Source organism: Mytilus edulis, chromosome 3, assembly GCF_963676685.1.
Source record: "Mytilus edulis chromosome 3, xbMytEdul2.2, whole genome shotgun sequence".
NCBI classification, from domain to species: Eukaryota; Metazoa; Mollusca; class Bivalvia; order Mytilida; family Mytilidae; genus Mytilus; species Mytilus edulis.
The window spans coordinates 25,453,951-25,475,081 of NC_092346.1; the positions used below are offsets into that span (position 1 = coordinate 25,453,951).

Here is a 21,131-nt window from a genome sequence, read left to right on the forward strand (position 1 = left end):
TAGAACACGCCGGTCATATACCAAATGGTCACCGAATATAAATCATGCATGTAATTTGCTCTATGGGATATTTGCAGAATTTCAACGGAGGCAATTTCTTGGCATGATGGTATGATGTCGTCGTCGTCGTCTGCGTCGTCCTAAGACACATTTGGTGTCCGGACAATAACTTTAGTTTAATTGAACGAATCTATGAAATTTGATAAGTAGGTTCAATACCACAAGCGGAAGGTTGCGATTGATTTTGGGAATGATGATCCAAACCGTTTTGGAATTAGGGGCCCGAAAGGGTAAAAAACAAGCACTGGTGACCTTCTGCTGTTGTCTGTTCTATGGTCGAGTTGTTGTCTCTTTTACACATTCATCATTTTCATTCTCAATTTTATTTTTCTACTTTCAGGATATTAACTTGTGTATAAGTATTTAATTGCTCTGATATTGTACCATAATGTGAAATACCACAATGATTCATTTTGTGGGTTATGGTGCCAACAGTTTAGGTATTAAGGGCAAAAAAGGGGCCAAAACTAGCATTTTTCTTGTTTCCAGACAATAACTCGTGTTTAAGAATATGGATCTCTCTGAAATCGTGCTACAAGGATCCATGCTACAAAGGAAAGTCTGGGTTTGAGTGTGGGTGTAATTGCTCCAAGAGGGATTCAAAATTTTTTTATGGGGTTCAAATTTATTTTTTTCAAAATTTTTCAAATTTCAATTTGTTTTAATTTTCTGGAAGAAACCTTTGCTGTATCAACTATTTAATATCACAATCCAAATTCAGAGCTGTATCAAGCTTGAAAGTTGTGTCCATACTTGCCCTAAATTTTCAGGGTTCGACCTCTGCGGTCGTATAAAGCTGCGCCCTGCGGAGCATCTGGTTAAAAAATGACATTTTGTGGACGTCGCATGGCGACTTTTCCTCATATTTGACTTTTTCCAGTGGCTGCATCATCTGTTGACAATAACTCTGAAAGGTTTGTGCAAGTCTACATATAATTACCTATGTTGAAAGACAGTTCGTTTAGTTCACATAAAAAAAGAAGAAGATTTCCGCTGTTTTTATTGATAAATATGTGTAATTTGAGTACTGTGATGCATACTTAAACATCAGATCCTTTACACAACACTTCTTGACTATTTCTGCTCTTCCCGGTCCACAATATCCATGAGCATATTACGTATCCATGAGCATATTACATATCCATGAGCATATTACATATCTGAAAAAAAACACCTAAATAATCATATGGCGCCCTCCTCCCCCGTCATAAAGGTTCTTGGTCATGTATTGATGGGTTGTAGGGTGGGGTGTTACACACTATATCTATTCTTTTCACTTTTCATAGAATGCAAATGGTTATTGAAAATACTAATATGAATATTACAGACCGAAAACAAGAACATGTGGGTTTCAACTGTTGGATTCAAATATATTAATTCATAGAGAGGACAAACAATTTAGTGAATTCTGCAAGAGCACTTCGATTTTTCTTTGAAATGGTATTATTTATGCACGTTTTTTGTTGTCAAAATACTACTATCATTGTGTTTTTTTCTTTGCTCAATCTTGTATACATCTATTTCAAGTATTCTTGTTGTCGACGTTATAGCGAAAAAAGGTGAGGAAATTAACAAAGCTACTTAGCCACTATTAACGTATGAGTCCCAAATAAGAGAACTCTCAGTAAGTTTTGGTATTGATAGAAAATCTGTATATCTCAGTTATAGTTTAACATATAGTACACGCATTTGGCTATAACATATATTGAATTTTTGTTCCTTTCAAATGAAAGTTTCTATTTTTGTATCACTGCCGTATACCATATATAATGCATGCACTTCCTCTTCAATTCACATTTTAATCAATATCTACCTAAGACCTTTTTGCATATGAGCCTATCTATTGTTTGAAAGACAATTTCTCTGAGGTTATTATCAAGTTCAGGGACGTACCAGATGGCGATATAATTTCTTTGAAAAATATTCCTGTGATATTAATATAGCGAGTTTCTTAGAATTTATATCGATCAAAATCTGTTCATAGCTATCATTCTTCTTGCGTCTATTCAGTCCATTAGATGTAACCAGTCATAGGGAAGGCTTAGTTTATCAAAATAAAAGGACTCAACGACAGTTTAACTTCAATATCCAAGAAATAACTTTAATTTTCTTATTGTGATCTGTCTATTTTTAAGTAGCAACATCTAGGAGCAACTACAGCACCTGTATATTGAGTACATTGCATCTCTATATATGAAATTAGCACAGTTCTGGGTCCCGTATTATTCTTGGTATACATCAACGACCTACCAGAATACTTACAATCCAGTAAGCTCAGACTGTTTGCCGACGACAGTATCATCTACAAAACCATAAAATCTCAAAGTGACTGTGATGCACTCCAGTTAGATTTATATGCAGCTGCTAGGTGGGAGCAAGACTGGTTGATGGCTTTCCATCCAGACAAATTCATAGTCCTTACAGTATCACAAAAGAAAAAAACAGTTTAAACATGACTATATCCTGCACAATCATAAACTTGAACTAGTCACTTCAGCTAAATATCTGGGCATTACACTACAAGCAAACTTAAAATGGTCAAAACATACAGACAACATCATAGCTAATGGTAACAAATCTTTGGGCTTCTTAAAAAGAAATTTAAAAATATCATGCCAGAACATCAAAACCCAGGCATATCTGGCACTAGTTCGTCCTAAGCTTGAATATTCATGTTCAGTATGGGACCCTCACACAGTTGAACAAACCTCTAAAATTGAGATGGTCCAAAGACGAGCTGCCAGATATGTCTATAATAGGTACCATAACATCAGCAGTCCTACAGACATGATAAACTCATTAAACTGGCCCACACTACAGGAAAGAAGAATACGCACAAGATTGATAATGTTCTACAAAATAGTACACCAAATCGTAGCAATCCCATCTGCTATCCTCATACCAACAGACAGTAGAACCCGCAATAAATCATAGTTTCGCTTTCAGACACATTTCTACCAAAAAAGATACATAGAAATTTTCATTTTTCCATACACCATTACTCAGTGGAATGTACTGCCAGTCCACACAGTTGCTGTAACCACAGTTGACACATTCAGAGAACAGCTTACACCAACTGTTCTCCACAAATTCATTTAACTCACTCAGTATTAGCCTATGTATATAGTTTTAATCACAATTCAAAATTTAAATTTTTTAAGCACTCCAAACTCTTTTTCAATTATTATTAGTGTTTTTGTAAATATATGTATAGGCCACGCAGCGAAAAACAGTATATAATCTTCAGATAATGAAGGACTACTGAAAACCTAAAGAAGAAGAAGAAATCACCAAACCCGATTTTACATATCGCTAAGTCTCTACTTTTAAGAACGATTGGGGTCACAATTTGAATTTTAATCGCCGTTTATCCTTCCTTAGCACAAGAGTTATTTCTCAGTTTTTGGATAAGTTACTATTGTCCGATCTTCAGTTTGAGTTTCGGTGTGTTTATTAATGTTTTGTTTCGATTTTTTTTAATACAATTGTTTTTCTGTTCGTTTTCGACTTATGGTCTTTGATTGCCTTGTTTTTCTTTGTTTTTTATAACATTGTTTCGTATCAAGACGCGCCAACTTACCGGCAAGGCCGAGAGAGCAGTGGTACGAATTAAGCATGGGACGAAATACGTTATGTGGATTTGGTCGACACATTGAATGGAATGAGTTTTATTTAATGTTATATAACAACGGAAAATAGTAATTCTTGCGAGAATCCGTTTATTTTTTTTTTAAAATATCCTTTTTTCTTTCTCTGTTATTTCTGGATAGTCGAGTGCGCTGTCGTAGAGTCCGCAAATTTTTCACTTCTGGGCCTTACGATTTGTATATTAGAAAGTTAGCAACCACTTCCGCTTTTCATTGGTGTGTTGTCTTTCGACAATTCTTCGTTTTCATCTGATTGCTGGTTGATTTTGACCATTATGCCAAGCAAGAAAAAGAAATTCAACTCAAGATTTCCACCTGTAAGGTTATTGAAGGATAGTAGTTATTTTATATCCCGAAGGAATCAAGGGTTCCTGTTGAATGCAGGAAGAAAATATGCAAAACCTGCACAAATAAACAAACATAATAAAAATTGTTTTGGTTGGAAGATGAAATAATCATTTGATATCAATTAATCCCAATGGCAGAAATGTCAAAAATATTTTAAATTGTCAATAGGCAAATTTAACCCTAACAACTTACAAACTGGTTAACATTTAAAATTAAATGTTCAGATACACATATTTCATGTAACCGTTTTACAATGAATAACCCTGGTTTTGCACAAACTTATCTAATAATGTTTGGATAGCAACTCTTTTGTGACTGAACATGTCACTGGTAGAATTTAGGCTCGGTCAATAAAGATTAGCATGACGTTCCCTTGTCACCATCTTACGGTGTTTATACAGTACAGGTAGGGACTTATTTTTATTGATGCCTTAATCCGTCTAGATGTCAGACTGGTCGGACAGTTGTCCCAGTGTAATAAACACCTGCTGTGCAATATCCAAGTGGAAGGTCGTAAATCAATCTGTACCAGCTTGATTAGAATTAAATTTTACCTGTACAGATATATTAGTATTTATGGAGGATAGATAAATGTAAAATATTGTTTTGTATTCAAAGAGAAAGAATTAAAATCAAAATTAAATATAAGAAATAAAATTCAAATTAAATATAAGAATAAAAACTAAAATTGAATATAATTTTATTTTTTTTATAATTTGAAAATGAAATAAAGACGTTTTTTAACAATATATTGTGTTGCCAATTATTTCAATAGTTTTGTGCCAATAAACTATTTTGTATTTGTATTTGTAAACCGTAAATATTTCATCTAATTCAAAATAATAAGCCTAATAACACCCAAGACTGTTTTCAATAGAAGTTTAAATCAAATTGTTGAGACTTCAATCCCGTAAATTATACGAGTTTTCGTTGATGGTTATATTATTTCCCGCTTTTAACGTCCTGTTCCTTTATATGTTATTATAAGAAACTCAATTTTAAGTATAAGGCCAACATATCGTATTTATGAAATATGTATAGGCATTGTAAATTAAGTTATTTTCCTTTTGATACAACTTTCCCCGTCGGAGCCTCTACATCTATTCACACCTGTCAATCATTTCTCGCAAGTGAAACATTTTGGTAAAACAGATCACTCGTGCTTTCTATTTTGACATATTTCCCGTTAATCTCTTTGAAAGTCAAACAATTGGTTTCCTTTAATACAATATTTATAACGCCGAGATCATATTTCGATTCCTATTTTTTTTAATTTTTGTTGACACTCGATATAAATATGCATTTCTATTTTCATGTCTGAAATATTTTATGAAAATCGCCGGTGTTATAAATATATTTTACAAATTGTATCAAATCGATACACGAAAATCAAAGTTTAACCTTATATAGTTTATTGACTAAATGCACATTTATACCCCAATGGGGTTGAAGGCTAGTCGTACTAGTCATGATCAGCTGTCTTTACTTTTTCGTCGTACTTCTAGTCATTCTAAAGCTCGCGCAGTCAGTATGATTTTTTAAATCGATGTTGTATTATTTCCGAAGTTTAAAGGAGGTCTCCAAATAGATTATTTAAATGGGAATCCGGGAAATGACTGATAAAAATAAAACAAAAAATAGTTAAAGAAGACTAAATCGTGTATTGATTATACATGTATGTAAATCGATTAAATTTCTATTCTGGTAAATCGATCAAGAGCCTCAAAACTAAAACACAATAAATGTCAATCATTCAACATCAAATTTAATCATGAATGAATTTTCCCACGGTCGGTCAGTAAGGTCACCTGTGTTTACTGTTACGACATTTCCCGCCATATAAAAATCTCGTGCAGTGGACAAAATCGATCTTTAATATCTTTTATTAGCATTCAATATTATTGCGAGTTGAGTCAAGTTAAAGTTCAACCACGTGCACACGCTGTTGATCACTGATATGATAATTTTAATTTTATTAACCAATCATGGTGCCCAAAATTTGAGCTATACAATCTAATGAATTACAAAATAAAGCACAGAAAATGATTAGAATGATTAAAGTACAATTAAACAAAAAACCACATGAATACACATTTACACTAATTAACCTGATATAAACCAAGTTATCGACAAAACATAGTTGTTATGGGTGCCACTGTGACCTGGAGAAATTACATAAATCTTTAGGATAGTTCTAGGTCTATGGGAGACAACTCCTGATCAATTTTAATTTATATATATATATATATCTAATATATATTTTTTCTTCTATTTTTTTTTTTTTTTTTTAAACAACAATATTTTCTATAATTTTCTTTCTTTCTTCAAAAAGGGAGTGCAATAAATTAGATAAGTTTGAAGTAACAAACAAATCTTCAGATGAAAGAATCCAAACAAATTTCATTTCATCAGATAATCTTGAAAAATTTTTGAATTTAGAATTTAAATTAGATAGATGTTGAGATCTAGTATCTTTTAGAACAGGACATTTTAAAAGAAAATGTAGTTCGTCTTCAACTGCGTTCTTACATAGCTTACACTTTCTGTCTTCAGCTTTAATTCCAATATACCTCCCTCTTTCTATTTCAAGATCATGACAGCTTGTTCTAAATCTTGTGATTATTTGCCTGTCTTCTTTTGAATTCATTTTTAAATATGGTTCAAACATAAAAATATTTTTAAATTTTCTCTAAGTTATTAATTTATTGCCAGATTGTAAATTAGTACACTTCCCAGAATTGCTTTCTAAACTCGCTATATGTGTATCATGGAATTGTCTTTTCACGGCAATTTTTTCTTTTTAGATTGCCATAAAAAATATAACATACAAGTTTCCTTTTTTACATGGATTGTGCGTAAATTAATATTATGCAATTAAGTTCGGGATTTCGGGATTAACCCTTTCGGGATCTGGGAATTCTTTTTTCGCGATGTCGGGATTTAAACTTATTTGAATTCGGGACCTTGGGACTTCGTGTTTTTAAGCCCGGGATTTCGAGATCCGGACCCATTTTACCCCCTACCCCCAAATGCAGATCAATTATATTAATTTAGCATAATGAACAAACACGGAAATCTTAAAATAAACTTATGCCCCGGAAGAATCAATATTTTCTTCTAGTGTTATTATTTGCGTTCTATTTTAGTCATACAACACCAACTTTCGGACAATATTTGTTTACAGTAAAAAGTAAAAACTACAAAGAATCATCAAGCTACTAATAATATACAAGTGTTGCTCACTGTAATTATTTTTATCTCGGAACTGACACAACAGACTGAATATTAAATACAAATTATAGAAATATTTTGCATGTGACCGCGTCAAACTCAAACGTATGCAGCAGCACTTGAGACAGCATTCTGCTAATCAATGGATTTACGTGGAAAATAAATCAGTAAAATAAAAATAACCGTAAGCTTCAAGAAATAGAATACATGTAAAAATATATATGTTTAAAAAATTTATGCAAACAAATAAGAAAAAGATACAAAAAAAAAAAAACCGAAAAGGAACATAAAATAAAAATAATTTTTAGGAACAAAGAAAATAAATATTTTGAAATATCAAAACCATAATTAACAAAAATAGGCTATTTTTATTAAACAAAGTTTTCTCCAGTACTTCACCTGTAAAAATATTTTATGTCAAATACGATGTAGAACTAATATAATCAATAAAGTGACTGAGAGGTTAAACTTACAGGTAATCTGATTCTGAAATCAGTGAACCGTAATTCTACCAACACGGATTAAGATGAAAGGACCATTCACACCTGGATCTGTTGTTTAATGAACATACTACCTACCATAAAAATGTCGGATTATTCATATCCGACTAGACGGATTAAGGCATCCATAAAAATAAGTCCCTACCCGTACTGTATATCTCAACTTGTATGATTCGCTTGTGTATGTAACAATGTTTTAGATTTTAACAAGAAACATTTATGTATTACTGAAAAATTATTACACCAGGGTTTTCGATATCACAAACTAGTCAAAACATTTACTAAATTTTATCATCGGTATAAGGACATCATTCGTATATATAGCTCAACATGCAGACTTCTTATACGTTTAGGTATTTCACATCCAATATTTTATGGAAATATTCTTTATAAAGCACAAAAATGTCAGTAATCACCTCAGAAGCTAACAAAACCTTTAAATAGATCTATTAAGAAGGGATATAGTTACCATACTGTTGTCAGGTCATTATAGATTGCATATTTTGGCGTTAATATTGATTCACTTATAGGGTCTTTGCATCGGAACTAAACACATTTATTTAAAAACCAGTTGTTGGCATGACACGGGTTATGTTCTTCTCATATATGTTATGATGGTATGATACTAAACCCCTCACGGGAAGGATTGTGCCTGATATTCATATGATGAAGACATAATCTGCTGGCCTTTGTTAGTCTTGTATTATTTTTAATTTTAGTTTCTTGTGTACAATTTGGAGTTTAGTAAGGCGTTCATTATCACTGAACTAGTATATATATTTGTTATGGGGCCAGCTGAAGAACGACCTGTTGTTGACCTTATGCTGTTGTCTGCTCTATGCTCGGGTTGTTGTCTCTTTGACACATTCCCCATTTCCATTCTTAATTTTCTATAAATTGATATGAGACAGGTGTTACCTCAATCATTGTTAATCCCTTTTTCTAACCTGCTTCAGGTGTGCAAAATGGTGCTGTAAATGTTAGAAGCACCTGTATGAGCTGAGGTAGTTGGAAATTTTTTTGTTGAATAGATCTAGACTTTAAAGATCTTGATTTTGACATGTTTGAAGGCAGCCAAATCCAAAATGACACTAGACACATAATTCCTAAGAGAATTCTGATTTGTGTTACCAGTAATGAGGACAAAGTCTGTGCAAATAACTATTTAAATACTGATTTTTTGCAAAATAAGAAATAAAGAAATACAGTAATGTCAGTAAACTTTATGAAGGCTATCAATTATCATGATTATAGTTTTTGATTTTACAAATTATGACCGTCAATGACCGTAATCACTGTCATCTAAAATAAAATCATCTGAGTTTTATATGTTTGTGAGTGAATTGGTATGCACCAATAAATTCCTTTTAAAAGGCGTTTATTCCTATAATATATTTCACTAATTTTGTTGAATTTACATATCAAATGAAATCTAAGCATAATTTTTTACAGGCCAGAATCAAGAAGATCATGCAAACAGATGAAGAAGTAGGAAAAGTTGCAGCTGCTGTCCCCGTTATTATTTGTATCCATATTTTGAAGAATGGTTGACTTATGAAATCATACATATAATTCCTCCATACTAATGAATTTCCCCTGGCATATAAAGCAATTGTGAGCTATAACCAATACTGAAACACGAATATATATTAAAGGTGTAATTTTATTAACTTGTTAATTTTAGATACAGTCTTAGTATATATATACTATTTTTTCATGTTTTGGTCTTTGGTGATTTCATCATGCTGATAGAAAGTTCTATTTTTAAAGTATTACATGTAGCAAATCTAGACGACTTTATAATCTACAGAAAGGAGGGACATAATTACTTTTATAAGTATAAATTTATGAAACAAAATCAATGTACAGTTGACCTTAACACAACCTAGCTAGAGCTCTTGAAAAATTCATTGAAACATTAATTGTGAAAACAGGGGAGACAACTTCAAACAGGAATGCCAAGACGTTAACAGCAACTCACATGTAAGTATATTATGTATCAACTCAGTAAACTTAATTGATTAAGACATTTTAGTGACAACAGACACTGGAAGATGAATAGAAAGCAGGTACATGTATCTTATTTTTAGGATACCCAGTAATTCTTATATGATTGATCTGCCTTGAGAGTGGGACCTCCCAGAGGTTGTTTGTCTCAACAGCCAACTGACTCAAACCAAAGACATGACATTGATCTGCCTTGAGAGTGGGACCTTCCAGAGGTCGTTTGTCTCAACAGCCAACTGACTCAAACCAAAGACATGACATTGATCTGCCTTGAGAGTGGGACCTTCCAGAGGTTGTTTGTCTCAACAGCCAACTGACTCAAACCAAAGACATGACATTGATCTGCCTTGAGAGTGGGACCTTCCAGAGGTCGTTTGTCTCAACAGCCAACTGACTCAAACCAAAGACATGACATTGATCTGCCTTGAGAGTGGGACCTCCCAGAGGTTGTTTGTCTCAACAGCCAACTGACTCAAACCAAAGACATGACATTGATCTGCCTTGAGAGTGGGACCTTCCAGAGGTCGTTTGTCTCAACAGCCAACTGACTCAAACCAAAGACATGACATTGATCTGCCTTGAGAGTGGGACCTCCCAGAGGTTGTTTGTCTCAACAGCCAACTGACTCAAACCAAAGACATGACATTGATCTGCCTTGAGAGTGGGACCTTCCAGAGGTCGTTTGTCTCAACAGCCAACTGACTCAAACCAAAGACATGACATTGATCTGCCTTGAGAGTGGGACCTTCCAGAGGTCGTTTGTCTCAACAGCCAACTGACTCAAACCAAAGACATGACATTGATCTGCCTTGAGAGTGGGACCTCCCAGAGGTTGTTTGTCTCAACAGCCAACTGACTCAAACCAAAGACATGACATTGATCTGCCTTGAGAGTGGGACCTTCCAGAGGTCGTTTGTCTCAACAGCCAACTGACTCAAACCAAAGACATGACATTGATCTGCCTTGAGAGTGGGACCTTCCAGAGGTCGTTTGTCTCAACAGCCAACTGACTCAAACCAAAGACTTGACATTTGGTATTTACTGTTGCCCAGTCAAGCATACAGCATTTAGGAATAAACGGAAAGGGTGTGAGTGAGATTTTAACATGTATATATGAGTAGGGTGATGCATCTCCCTGTGAACTTTAACATTGAGAGCAAATCAGCATGTCAGTCTAATACAAAGCAGGATGTACCTTACATTATACCTCATTAGCATGTTATTGTCCTAATTATGCATTTGATATTTGCCACTTGACATTGAGCATCATTTAAGATTGATGTATCATAAATATGATTGTAAATGCTGTTTAAATCTTAAGCAGTTTCATTATGAGGAAATACATTTTCCTTTCATTTAGATTTAAGTCATTTCTACACACGTATATTAGTATTCTCCTGACTCTTGCACATATCATAAAATTGAATTTAAGAATAGTGCTTCAGTGCTAATATTATTTGGAGAGAAACATGACCAAAGGAGTAGGTCCAGTAAGACCAGCCTTTTCGACCCCAACATATAGCAGTTTAAATAATTAATAAAATGTAAAATTTTAGTTATTTATTGGAAAGTAGACTGCATTTGCTACATTAATATAGGCTGTTTTTTACAATACAATGCACATATATCGTGTACTAGCATCCTTAAGTCATGCTAAATTACTGAAACCTTCACAATTTTAGTTAAATTTTAGATGGTTTCCTTCTTAAATGAAAGTGGTCGCATTCTATTCATTCTTAATATTGAGTTGTATTTGATGACAATATGTAACATATATCGAGTTGTATTTGATGATAATTAACTGAAATAGACACGTAAGTGTTGAAAAAGTGTTCAAAATCTTTTGTCAGATGAACCTGAAATTTGAGGCCAAAATTGGCCCTAACCGGACCTACCTACTTCTTTGAAAATTAAAACGTTTTTGAAATTGAAAAAAAGCGTTTTAATAATTTAGTTTTGGAGTGTATCTAATCTTAAAATGTTGATTGATGATTGTTAAATGAAGTGTCAATGAATATTGGCTATATAACCATCTATAATACTGTAAATTCAGAAATTACTGTGTGCATTATGAAATTATTGAAGAATGGACGAAAACGTGAGATAAATTATTATGAATTTAGTAAATGTTGCATTAAAATAATGAAATCAAAATTCAAAATGCAAGTTTTATTTTTGTAGTCATTCCGTCACAATTTTCACACCAAAATTTTTAGAATTAACAGTAATCTTGAATATAATTACATATTATAGAAAAACAAAGGATATATGATCCACTCATGACACAAAATTAGTACATTTATTTGACATTGTTTAATTGTTATTTGTAGTAAGCAAACGATTGTGTCGGAGAAAAAGTTTGACTTTTTAAGAGACCTTGTATCCACTGTACCTGATCACCAAGCAGAAGACGAAGGTGAAAGTTCAAATCATGGTGAAACAAAGAAACAAAAAAGGTATGGTCACTTATAGAATTTAAAAAAAAGCTTTCACAAATAAACATTATGATGCTTTAAGAAAAGAGAGAAAGAATAATGTTCCTATATTCAGAAAGGTTATGTCTGTGAAGCTAAAAAACACTGCTATCTCTTTTTTGTAAAATGATAGTAATGGTTTTTATTAAAATGGTAAATTATTTTAAGACCAAATACATTTATTAGCTGTTTTTGGTAAAAATTGAACAAAGACATGAATGAGGTAAAAACCATGGAGAATAGATAGGAAAATAGTTACTTTCAAAAAAGCTAAATTTGTTTTCAAGTATCAAGGAATTGTTGATTTTAAATAGATGATCTTTCAGATATTTAGTATTTGAAAGACAATTTCATCAATTTCTTCTTGGCAGCTATGTATTTGCCAGGAAAGGCTATAATGTAGAACCCTATTTTGGTTTTATATTTAATTTAAATTCATACTTTTAGAAATGAATCTACAAAGAACAATATTAATAAAATGTGTTTTGATAAGGTTGTTCACATCTACAGAATTACCACCTAAATATGATATTTCTGTTGTTATTACATAAAATGTACAATTTATGAATAAATGCATGAAACATGTGTTAACATTATGTAAAACAAAGTCGTCAAATTTGGTAATTTGCACATGAAATACAAGTTAATGTATACGTACAGCAGCAGGTATGCAAATGAATATACAATTTTTTTGCCTAGTTATTGATTTAAAAATTTATTGCAAGTTAGTTAAAAGAAAAATCAGTTGTTTCTTCTTTTGGCTACATACAAGATACAAGTATAACTGTACATGTCTTTACTATTTACAGAATACACAAAAATCCATAACTTACATCATTCACAATTTATGGTGAAATATTTGTGAAATTAGTTCCCTTATTTTAATTTAGTACCTGTGATCTCATATTGCAATTTATTATCATTAATTATCAAAATTAGGCCAAGAAAACAAAGAGAAAAATCAGAAAAATCAGAAAAAAGAAGAGGCAGAAAGAAAAAGTCATCAGAAAGTTCTGAGGTATGCAATAAAATGTGAAAGATATTAATATTTAATCAATTATTTGGTCATTTAGAGTGCATGAATACTTTTAAATATCCATATTTCAGGGATCAAGGTCACAGCACATTAAAAAGAAAACATTTTTTTTTATCTGTAGAGACAAACTGATCTTTTGTGCTTGGCCATCTTGACCTTTACATATTTTTAATTTCAATGTCAGGTCAAAGATCATGGTTACAACATGACAGAGTGTTAAAAAATAGAAGGCCTTATGTGTTCTATAGGCTATAGGTTTCTAATGTTCTTTCAATCTGCATTGTACATTGCTTGGACTTATTTTATTTTAAGAATAAAATTATCTAAAAGCATTTTGGAAAATGTGCCACTCTAATTAAGTGACTTAGAGTGGTCTGGTTTGCTTTTACAGCTTTAGTTTAAATATTTGTAAAAAAACATAGGAAGAGGTACATTTTTGGGCTTACATATTTACATTTTGTTTTTATATGAAACTATTACTAATCTTGTTCATAAGAATAAGAAATCAGGCATTTCAAAATGTGAATATTGCTAATCCTTGATGACACAATTTAAATGTGAGATCACAAGCAAGATATTTAGAAATTATAGACTATATTTAAAAAAAATATTCTATCTATTTTATCTGCTGTTGGGATACAACTGACAATGGGGTCATAAGTTAACGAAATTTTACTTGAAAAAAGAAGAAGAAAAAGAAGGATTTAATTTTAAAAAATCTTTACAATTGATTTATATAATATAGAAAGTACTGATGGTCAAGTGATACTTAAAGACCATGAGCTGAAAGTCTGAAGACCCCATGTATGTATTATTTATATCTATAGCAGAGTTCGCAAAATCTTTTTTTCCCTGGTGGTCCTTGAAGAAAATCTGTAGGTCCTCACTATTAATTTTATTGAAAAATACTAAAATTGTGTCAGTCCAATGCAAAATTTTGGTGGTAAAATTCTGAGGACCACCACTTTTCACGAACTCTGCTATAGTCTGACACTCAAGTGTGAGTAATTTTCAACGATATATTTTACTGTTGCATGTTTACAGGAGGAAAATAATCACAACACAAACAATGGAGATGATAATCCAGTAAATGAAGATCCAGCAGAAGATGAGGATGACGACGAAGATACTGAAACAGATGAAGACGATCACTCATCGGAATCCCATCCTGCCGAACCTATCTCATACGATCAAAGTTTTAATGCGTCATTGCCAAGTAGTGCAGGATTAGCTCAAAAATCAAGTTTTTCACCACCCATTAGTCATAGCTCATCAACATTTATTCCCCCTTATGTTAATAAGATGCCATCAGTAAGCCACATGATGCCATCAAATCCATTTGTACCATTGATGCCACCATTCCCAAGCTCAGGGATGCCACCAGTCATAATAGATGAATCGTAAGTTATTTTGTAGATTTCCTCAAGATAGCTAGTAAATTATATCTGTCAGGATTATTTATTTCACAATGAAAACCATTAGCTCTGCTCATTGTTGAAGGTAGTACGGTGACCGTAAGTTGTATATTTCTGTGTCATTTTGTCTCTGGTAGAGAGTTGTCTCATTGGCATACCACATCTTCTTATTTTCAGAAATTTTAGGTTTAATACACTTTTAATATATTTAGATTGACATCTGATATTTCTGTTTAGGTTAATTTAAGAGGATCTGAATGGGGTTTATAGAATAAAGAATAAAGGACCAATACTGCTGAAAAGGGGGAAACAAAGGAGAGAATAAATAGAAAAAAAATAGAACAATAATACCATAAAATAGAGAATATTGGGGAGCTAAGATATAAAGAATAGAGAATAATGGGCAAAATTTGTACAGGCTAGAGAAAAATTGCTTACAAAATTGAAGAATACATATAGGAAAACCCCTTATCCATACCTTCATTAAACTGACAACAATTTTTTTTTTCATTTACAGAAATCAGCCGTTAGATTTATGCACAACATCATCATCATCAAAGATTAGTAGTGTGGTAAAAACCAGCATTTGTACAGCTGTGTCACAGAACTCTGAGGAGGACGATGATTATGATACATGATGTCTTATCAATTATAGATATTTTAGTGGTTGATTGTGTTTTTACAAGATAGGCCAACATATTTTATTTATAGGTTTTCATATTAAATGTGATAATTTTAGATCAACCTCAATTTAAAAATAAAAGGAAATGTTCCTATAAATTTTTTGACAGATCATTATGATATTGAAATTATTTTTTACTCAAAATGCTTTTTTAAAGCAGTTTTTGTGTTTGTCTTTTATTCTTATCTATTCTTCCTACCTTATTTATTGGGACAAATAATTTAAACCTACAAATTTAAAATGTTGGCCTTTAGGAAGGTCATCAGCAATAATGTTGTTATCACAATTTTATTTTGTGAGTACATGTAGATGTGAAAATTTGTCTTAGATCTGTATAAATGCAAGTGCTAGCAGAAAGTCATAAGTTTTGTCTGTTTTTTTTGTAAGCAGTTTATGTTTCTGTTGTATTAACTTCTCTAATTCAATTTTTTTCTTCAAAACTATAGAAGTTTTTTTTTAAATAAAGCTGACAGAATCTATTAAAAAGTATTTCGGTTTTTTTTAACATTGAGAAACTTACTAAATGTACTAGTTTTTAACCTTTTAGTGTTATATTGATACCTTACAAGCAATTTCATGCCAATTCTGTAAAAAGCTAATAATTGTAGGAGTTATTTTTATTGTACGTGCCATGTGATCAGCTATAATAGTCACATTTTTGGGCCCTTGTTTTTTGAAATTAATTAATTTATCAATCAATGAGTTCAAAGAAAAATTTACAAATAAATCAAACCTGATTATCCAGATAAACTGATAATAAGTCTGTTTTATTTCATAAATTTTACTTTTTGATAGGTTTGTAATATTGAACAAGTTTTGAGTTATACATTTGTGCTCAAATTTTTTTATTCTAATGGTTAAAGATTTTTTTTGGAATATTTAGAATTACTTTTTGTGGCAAAGTGTATAATTTCTTTTGTTTAAAAGAATTTATCAATACTCATTTCATAACATTGTAATAAATCAGAATATGGGCATATTATTCCATATTTCAATATAATACAAATTGCTCAGATAATGAAATTGTATGGTAGTTGTCAAATTTCAAGCATTGCTTTATAGCTTTGAAGTTTGAACTCTATAAATGAGTTTGTGCAAATGTCCTTTATATTTCACTTCATACGGTTAAGAATATCATAATTCATAAATAGTTTTGATTTTCCTAAAATAAAACTACTAAATGAAAAGATTTTCTAGTAAACTTACTAGAACTATAGAACTGAATGAAGCGATTTTCTTGTAGCTTTTACTCAGTAAAAGTGATCAGTTCAAAATCATAGATGTATTTTTTTGCTTGTTGTACAATTATTTTCCTTCAAACAATTTTTAATATCAAATTATGAAATACAAATTTTATGTATTTAAAGCAGTTGTATTCAGTTGGATTAATTCTGGATAAGGTACATGTTGTTTGCATTGTTTCTGTGATTTGCAGCAAAATCATTTCGTAATATTATACTCAGAATTTTCAATTTTTAAATATTGAAAATGGATAAATATTATAATCAATGGGGTATTGTGGTAGCATCTATATTTCTTGTTGGGTCCAGCTTTATTTTATGCTACTTATTGGCAGTTGGCAAGGACACATTTTCATATTGCTTCATCTTAAAAATTGCTTTTTATTGCCTTGTACTTAAAACTTTAAAAACTTTGAACAATTCATTTATAAAAGAATCATAAATACTTGGAATTATAATTATAAAACCATTTAATATTGTAATTCATGAAATATCAATGCACAGATATAGTTTCAGTTCAATGAAACTCAGATGAAAATGCAAGACATAAATATCTCACACACCCATTGGTAAGATTTCAATCCTCTTTGACCTAAGAGATGTGAAAGCTTATGCTTGCCATTGTATCATCTTGTGCAGTTATAATTGTTAGAATCTTATAAAAAATGTCAACCATTTAAGAATGATAATAATGTACCTAATATTTAGGTATGAAACAAAACAGAAATCTTACCCAAGAGCATATAACTCTTGCTGGTCACAGATGCTTCTTTCTTGTACAACTAATGTTCAGATGGATTCAAACATATTTAAAAATAAAAATGATTGTTTAAGGTTTGTATGCTGAGACATCTCATCTAGCATACAGGTTTTTGAAAAAAAGAAAATGTTTAGGTCTAAAGCAATCAAGTGATAATAAGATAGAAACTTCAATTTTGCATAACCTGTATGTATGGTATAAATCGGAGTTCACATTTTGTTTCAAAGATCTGAGATATCTGACAAAAGGTATGGCAAATTATTTTTTCGAATATTTCGAAGAGGCATGCCATCTTCATATTTTCACTGCATTTTTTTTAACCAAATTATCATATGTAGATCATTACAGGTGGTTTTAAAAAAAATTGATTTCTGTGAAAATCAAAATGCCTTCCTCGGTTGCTTTAACCTGTTTGGTACAATACTGTGGATTCATTTATTTTAGTGAGTACCAATTTTCATGAATTAAAGAAAACTTGCATTTTCATGGATATTTGATTTCGTGGTTTTGTCAAAGTCTATACATTTTTATAGAAAATTTGTAATTCGTTCTACATTGAAATTCATGGATTGGGTTACCACGATATCCATGAAAATTGGTATCCAACGTATAATAATGAACCCACAATAATCAAGAAATTTCTTGAACAATAAATTATAGCCATTACTGTTGTATGGAAAAAATCATATAGGTGCATCATTTAAACCTTATATATGCCATCATAACTTACATTGTTATTCTTTGTTAAGTTTAATGCTGATTTAATCATAAAATTTGGTTCTGCTATTTTCCACTACAACGAATCACTCTTTAATTTTCTTTTAATTATTACTTTTAAATGGGAGTTTCTCTATTTAAATATTAATGTCTAATTTGAAAATGCTTTTTTGGGGGGATATTTTTCGTGGATTGTTTTTTTTTGTGGCTTGAACATTTTGCAGTTAATATTTTTAACATTTATTCATGTCAAAACTTTTACATTTAAGCAAGTTGTTATCATTACTTGCAAAAGTTGCAAAAAATAAATGGCATATGAAATTTATTTGGTTTAACGATAACATTACTTTTTCTTTTTTTTCGACGTGGGATTTTATTACTTTCATTATTGCTTACTCATTGACACATATACACTTAGTCATTCAGAAATAGCAGGTGTGAAATGACTTTGTTATAAATACACTTTTTTCACACATATGTACCCATTACTTACATTTTGTTTATTCATTTACACTTGCCATTCACAAATTGAAAGTGTAAAATGAACTATACTGAGAGGTATATGTCCACAATACATGTATTTCACACTTATTTACATTTTTGCTTATTCATTTACACGTACATATACACTTACCATTAACAGTTTACAGGTGTGAAATATACTTTGCAGCGGAACATGTCCAATGTACATGTTTTTCACACTTATTCATTTACATATGTAACACTTACTGTTCACAAATAGCAGGCTAGAAATGTACTATACAAAGGAACTACAAAAATATTGTACTTAGCTTTGTCTCGTTAAGATTGTTATGTTTGAGATTAAAAGAATGATATCATAGATTTTGTTTTATACAAGTAGAGTTTGTGTATACATGTATGTTTAAATATGTGGTTTTACCGAAAGATGAGTAAAATGGTTACTATACAAATGTGTTTATTTCCTTAAAGCCTTTTAACACGTTTTTTTTGCATGAAAAAGTTGCAGTTTTTTCTTGACTCTTCTTTCTTTTTTTCCAACAGTATTGTTAAATGATCTGAATAGTTTCTATTACCAGTAAATCCATAGTATAAAAAAATAAGGAGATGTGGTTTGATTGCCAATGAGACAACTATCTACCAAAACTCAAATGAAGTGGATGTAAGGAATTATAGGCAACAGTATGGCCTTCAACAATGAAAGATACCAATATTATATAGTCTGCTACAAAAGGAGCCCACATGAAAAATATGAAACAATTCAATTGAGAAAGCTGACAGCCTAATTTATAACAAAACAATTTACTACAAACAAATATGACAGACATGAACCAATGACAATCAATGAAGTCCTTGCAAGCAGAGCTTGAACACTATTTTAATCATTTAGGTTGGACTTCCTTTAATATGGAGAGCCTTTTATGGTTGTCTCCTGGTAGTAAGCTCTCATCTACAAGAGGTCATTGGTTTGATACCTGGCAATTTTCACAAAAACTTAAAAAAATTGATTTGCTGTTTCTTTGTCAAGCACTCAGCACTCTTGAATATGATCAAAGACTGATCACCTTGTATTAAGACTGAGGTGTTCAGGTAGGATGATGTTTCTTTATATAATGTTACCATGTGAACTAGGATGTTTGAAACAATACTCAGCATGTCATTAAAGTACAAATCTCAATAACATTATTTTCCTGAATATGCATATACTATTTCCTACTAGATGTCAACAGTTTTGAGTAACAATATGACCTTGACCTTTGACTTCATGACCAAAAAAACCAAAGGTATAGTCCTTTCAATATTTGAGCCATGTACCCAGGACCGATTTCAATGGAATATGTAATTTAAATTAGCATCTGGAAACCATATTTTATTTCAGTACAAAATTTGTCTATTTTTAATCATTTTGACCTTGACTTGAAATTTTGACCTCTCATTAAAGGAGCCTCCTATCCAATCGAGGTAGAAATTCTGTAGACTACATGTTTTTTTCATCAGTAAACCACTTTTAAGGATGAACTTAGGTGAGGTTAGGTGAAAATTAATAAATCAAAAATTTAAAATTGATACTATAAGCCAGTAGAGCATCCGTTAAGGACAAAGATGAGCTAAAAATATTGATAGGTCATGGACCTCCTTTGAGATATTTGAGATTTAAAATATGGCGGGAAAAGGCTGACTCAGACTTTTACCTTATATTTGCATTGGTATTATTTGGGTCTCGAAACAAAAGACATAAAATTAAGAATCTTCTTAAATTTTGGTAAATGACCTTTTATGAGCTATTAAGATAAGTCTTATATGAAACTAGATGTGTCAAAGCGACACGAATGGCCCCGTCCCAAAAAGTTGAAAAATCTGCAATTCCAATAACACATGTGGACACAAACATGATGGTAGTCTCACATTAATATGCTCATAATTATAAATTAACTGTTAACAAAACTCAGCTCAAAATGTGGAGGCCTATAGAAAAAAAAGTCTGTATAACTGTGATTTTCAACAATTTTCAAAGTTGTAAACCCTTAATTTTGGCAAAAATTAATGGAGAGGAACAAAACTTAAACTTGATCTGTAACTCATCATGAGTAACTTACATACCAAAAATCAGCCCAATATCTGAAAACGTTTAGAAAAAAAGTCTGTATAACTGTTATTTTCAACAATTTATACAAGTCCAAGATCCCATAATTTCAGCAAAAATTAGCGAAGCGGAACAAAATTTAAAACTTGACCTGTATCTCATCATGGTTACCTCACATACCAAAAATCAGCCCAATATCTGAAAGCGTTAAGAAAAAAAGTCCATATAACTGTGATTTTGAACAATTTTCAAAGTTGTAAACCCTTAATTTTGGCAAAAATTAATGGAGAGGAACAAAACTTAAACTTGATCTGTAACTCATCATGGTTAACTCACAAATCAAAAATCAGCCCAATATCTGAAGGCGTTTAGAAAAAAACTCTGTATAATGGTTTGTTGCGGAATGACAGAATGACGGAATTTCGGAATTTCGGACAAGGGTAAAACTAT

The 21,131-nt window shown here is 31.4% G+C and overlaps 1 protein-coding gene across 1 annotated transcript; it reads left to right on the forward strand.

Moving 5' to 3' along the window:
* Window positions 1-3,877: 3,877 nt before the first annotated feature.
* Window positions 3,878-19,050, forward strand: LOC139516058 (dr1-associated corepressor-like). Its single transcript, XM_071305873.1, has 7 exons — window positions 3,878-4,024; window positions 9,239-9,311; window positions 9,676-9,769; window positions 12,124-12,249; window positions 13,207-13,285; window positions 14,348-14,703; window positions 15,236-19,050. Exons 1-7 carry the CDS (start codon window positions 3,983-3,985, stop codon window positions 15,354-15,356), a joined length of 891 nt encoding a protein of 296 aa, XP_071161974.1. The 5' UTR covers window positions 3,878-3,982; the 3' UTR covers window positions 15,357-19,050.
* Window positions 19,051-21,131: the final 2,081 nt, after the last annotated feature.

Excerpts from the sequence above, each read along its gene's own strand:
- LOC139516058 (XM_071305873.1), top strand. The coding sequence starts at position 3,983 with ATGCCAAGCAAGAAAAAGAAATTCAACTCAAGATTTCCACCT. Across the intron at positions 4,025-9,238 it reads TCAACTCAAGATTTCCACCT|GCCAGAATCAAGAAGATCAT; the intron begins GTAAGGTTATTG and ends AATTTTTTACAG. Across the intron at positions 13,286-14,347 it reads AGTCATCAGAAAGTTCTGAG|GAGGAAAATAATCACAACAC; the intron begins GTATGCAATAAA and ends GCATGTTTACAG.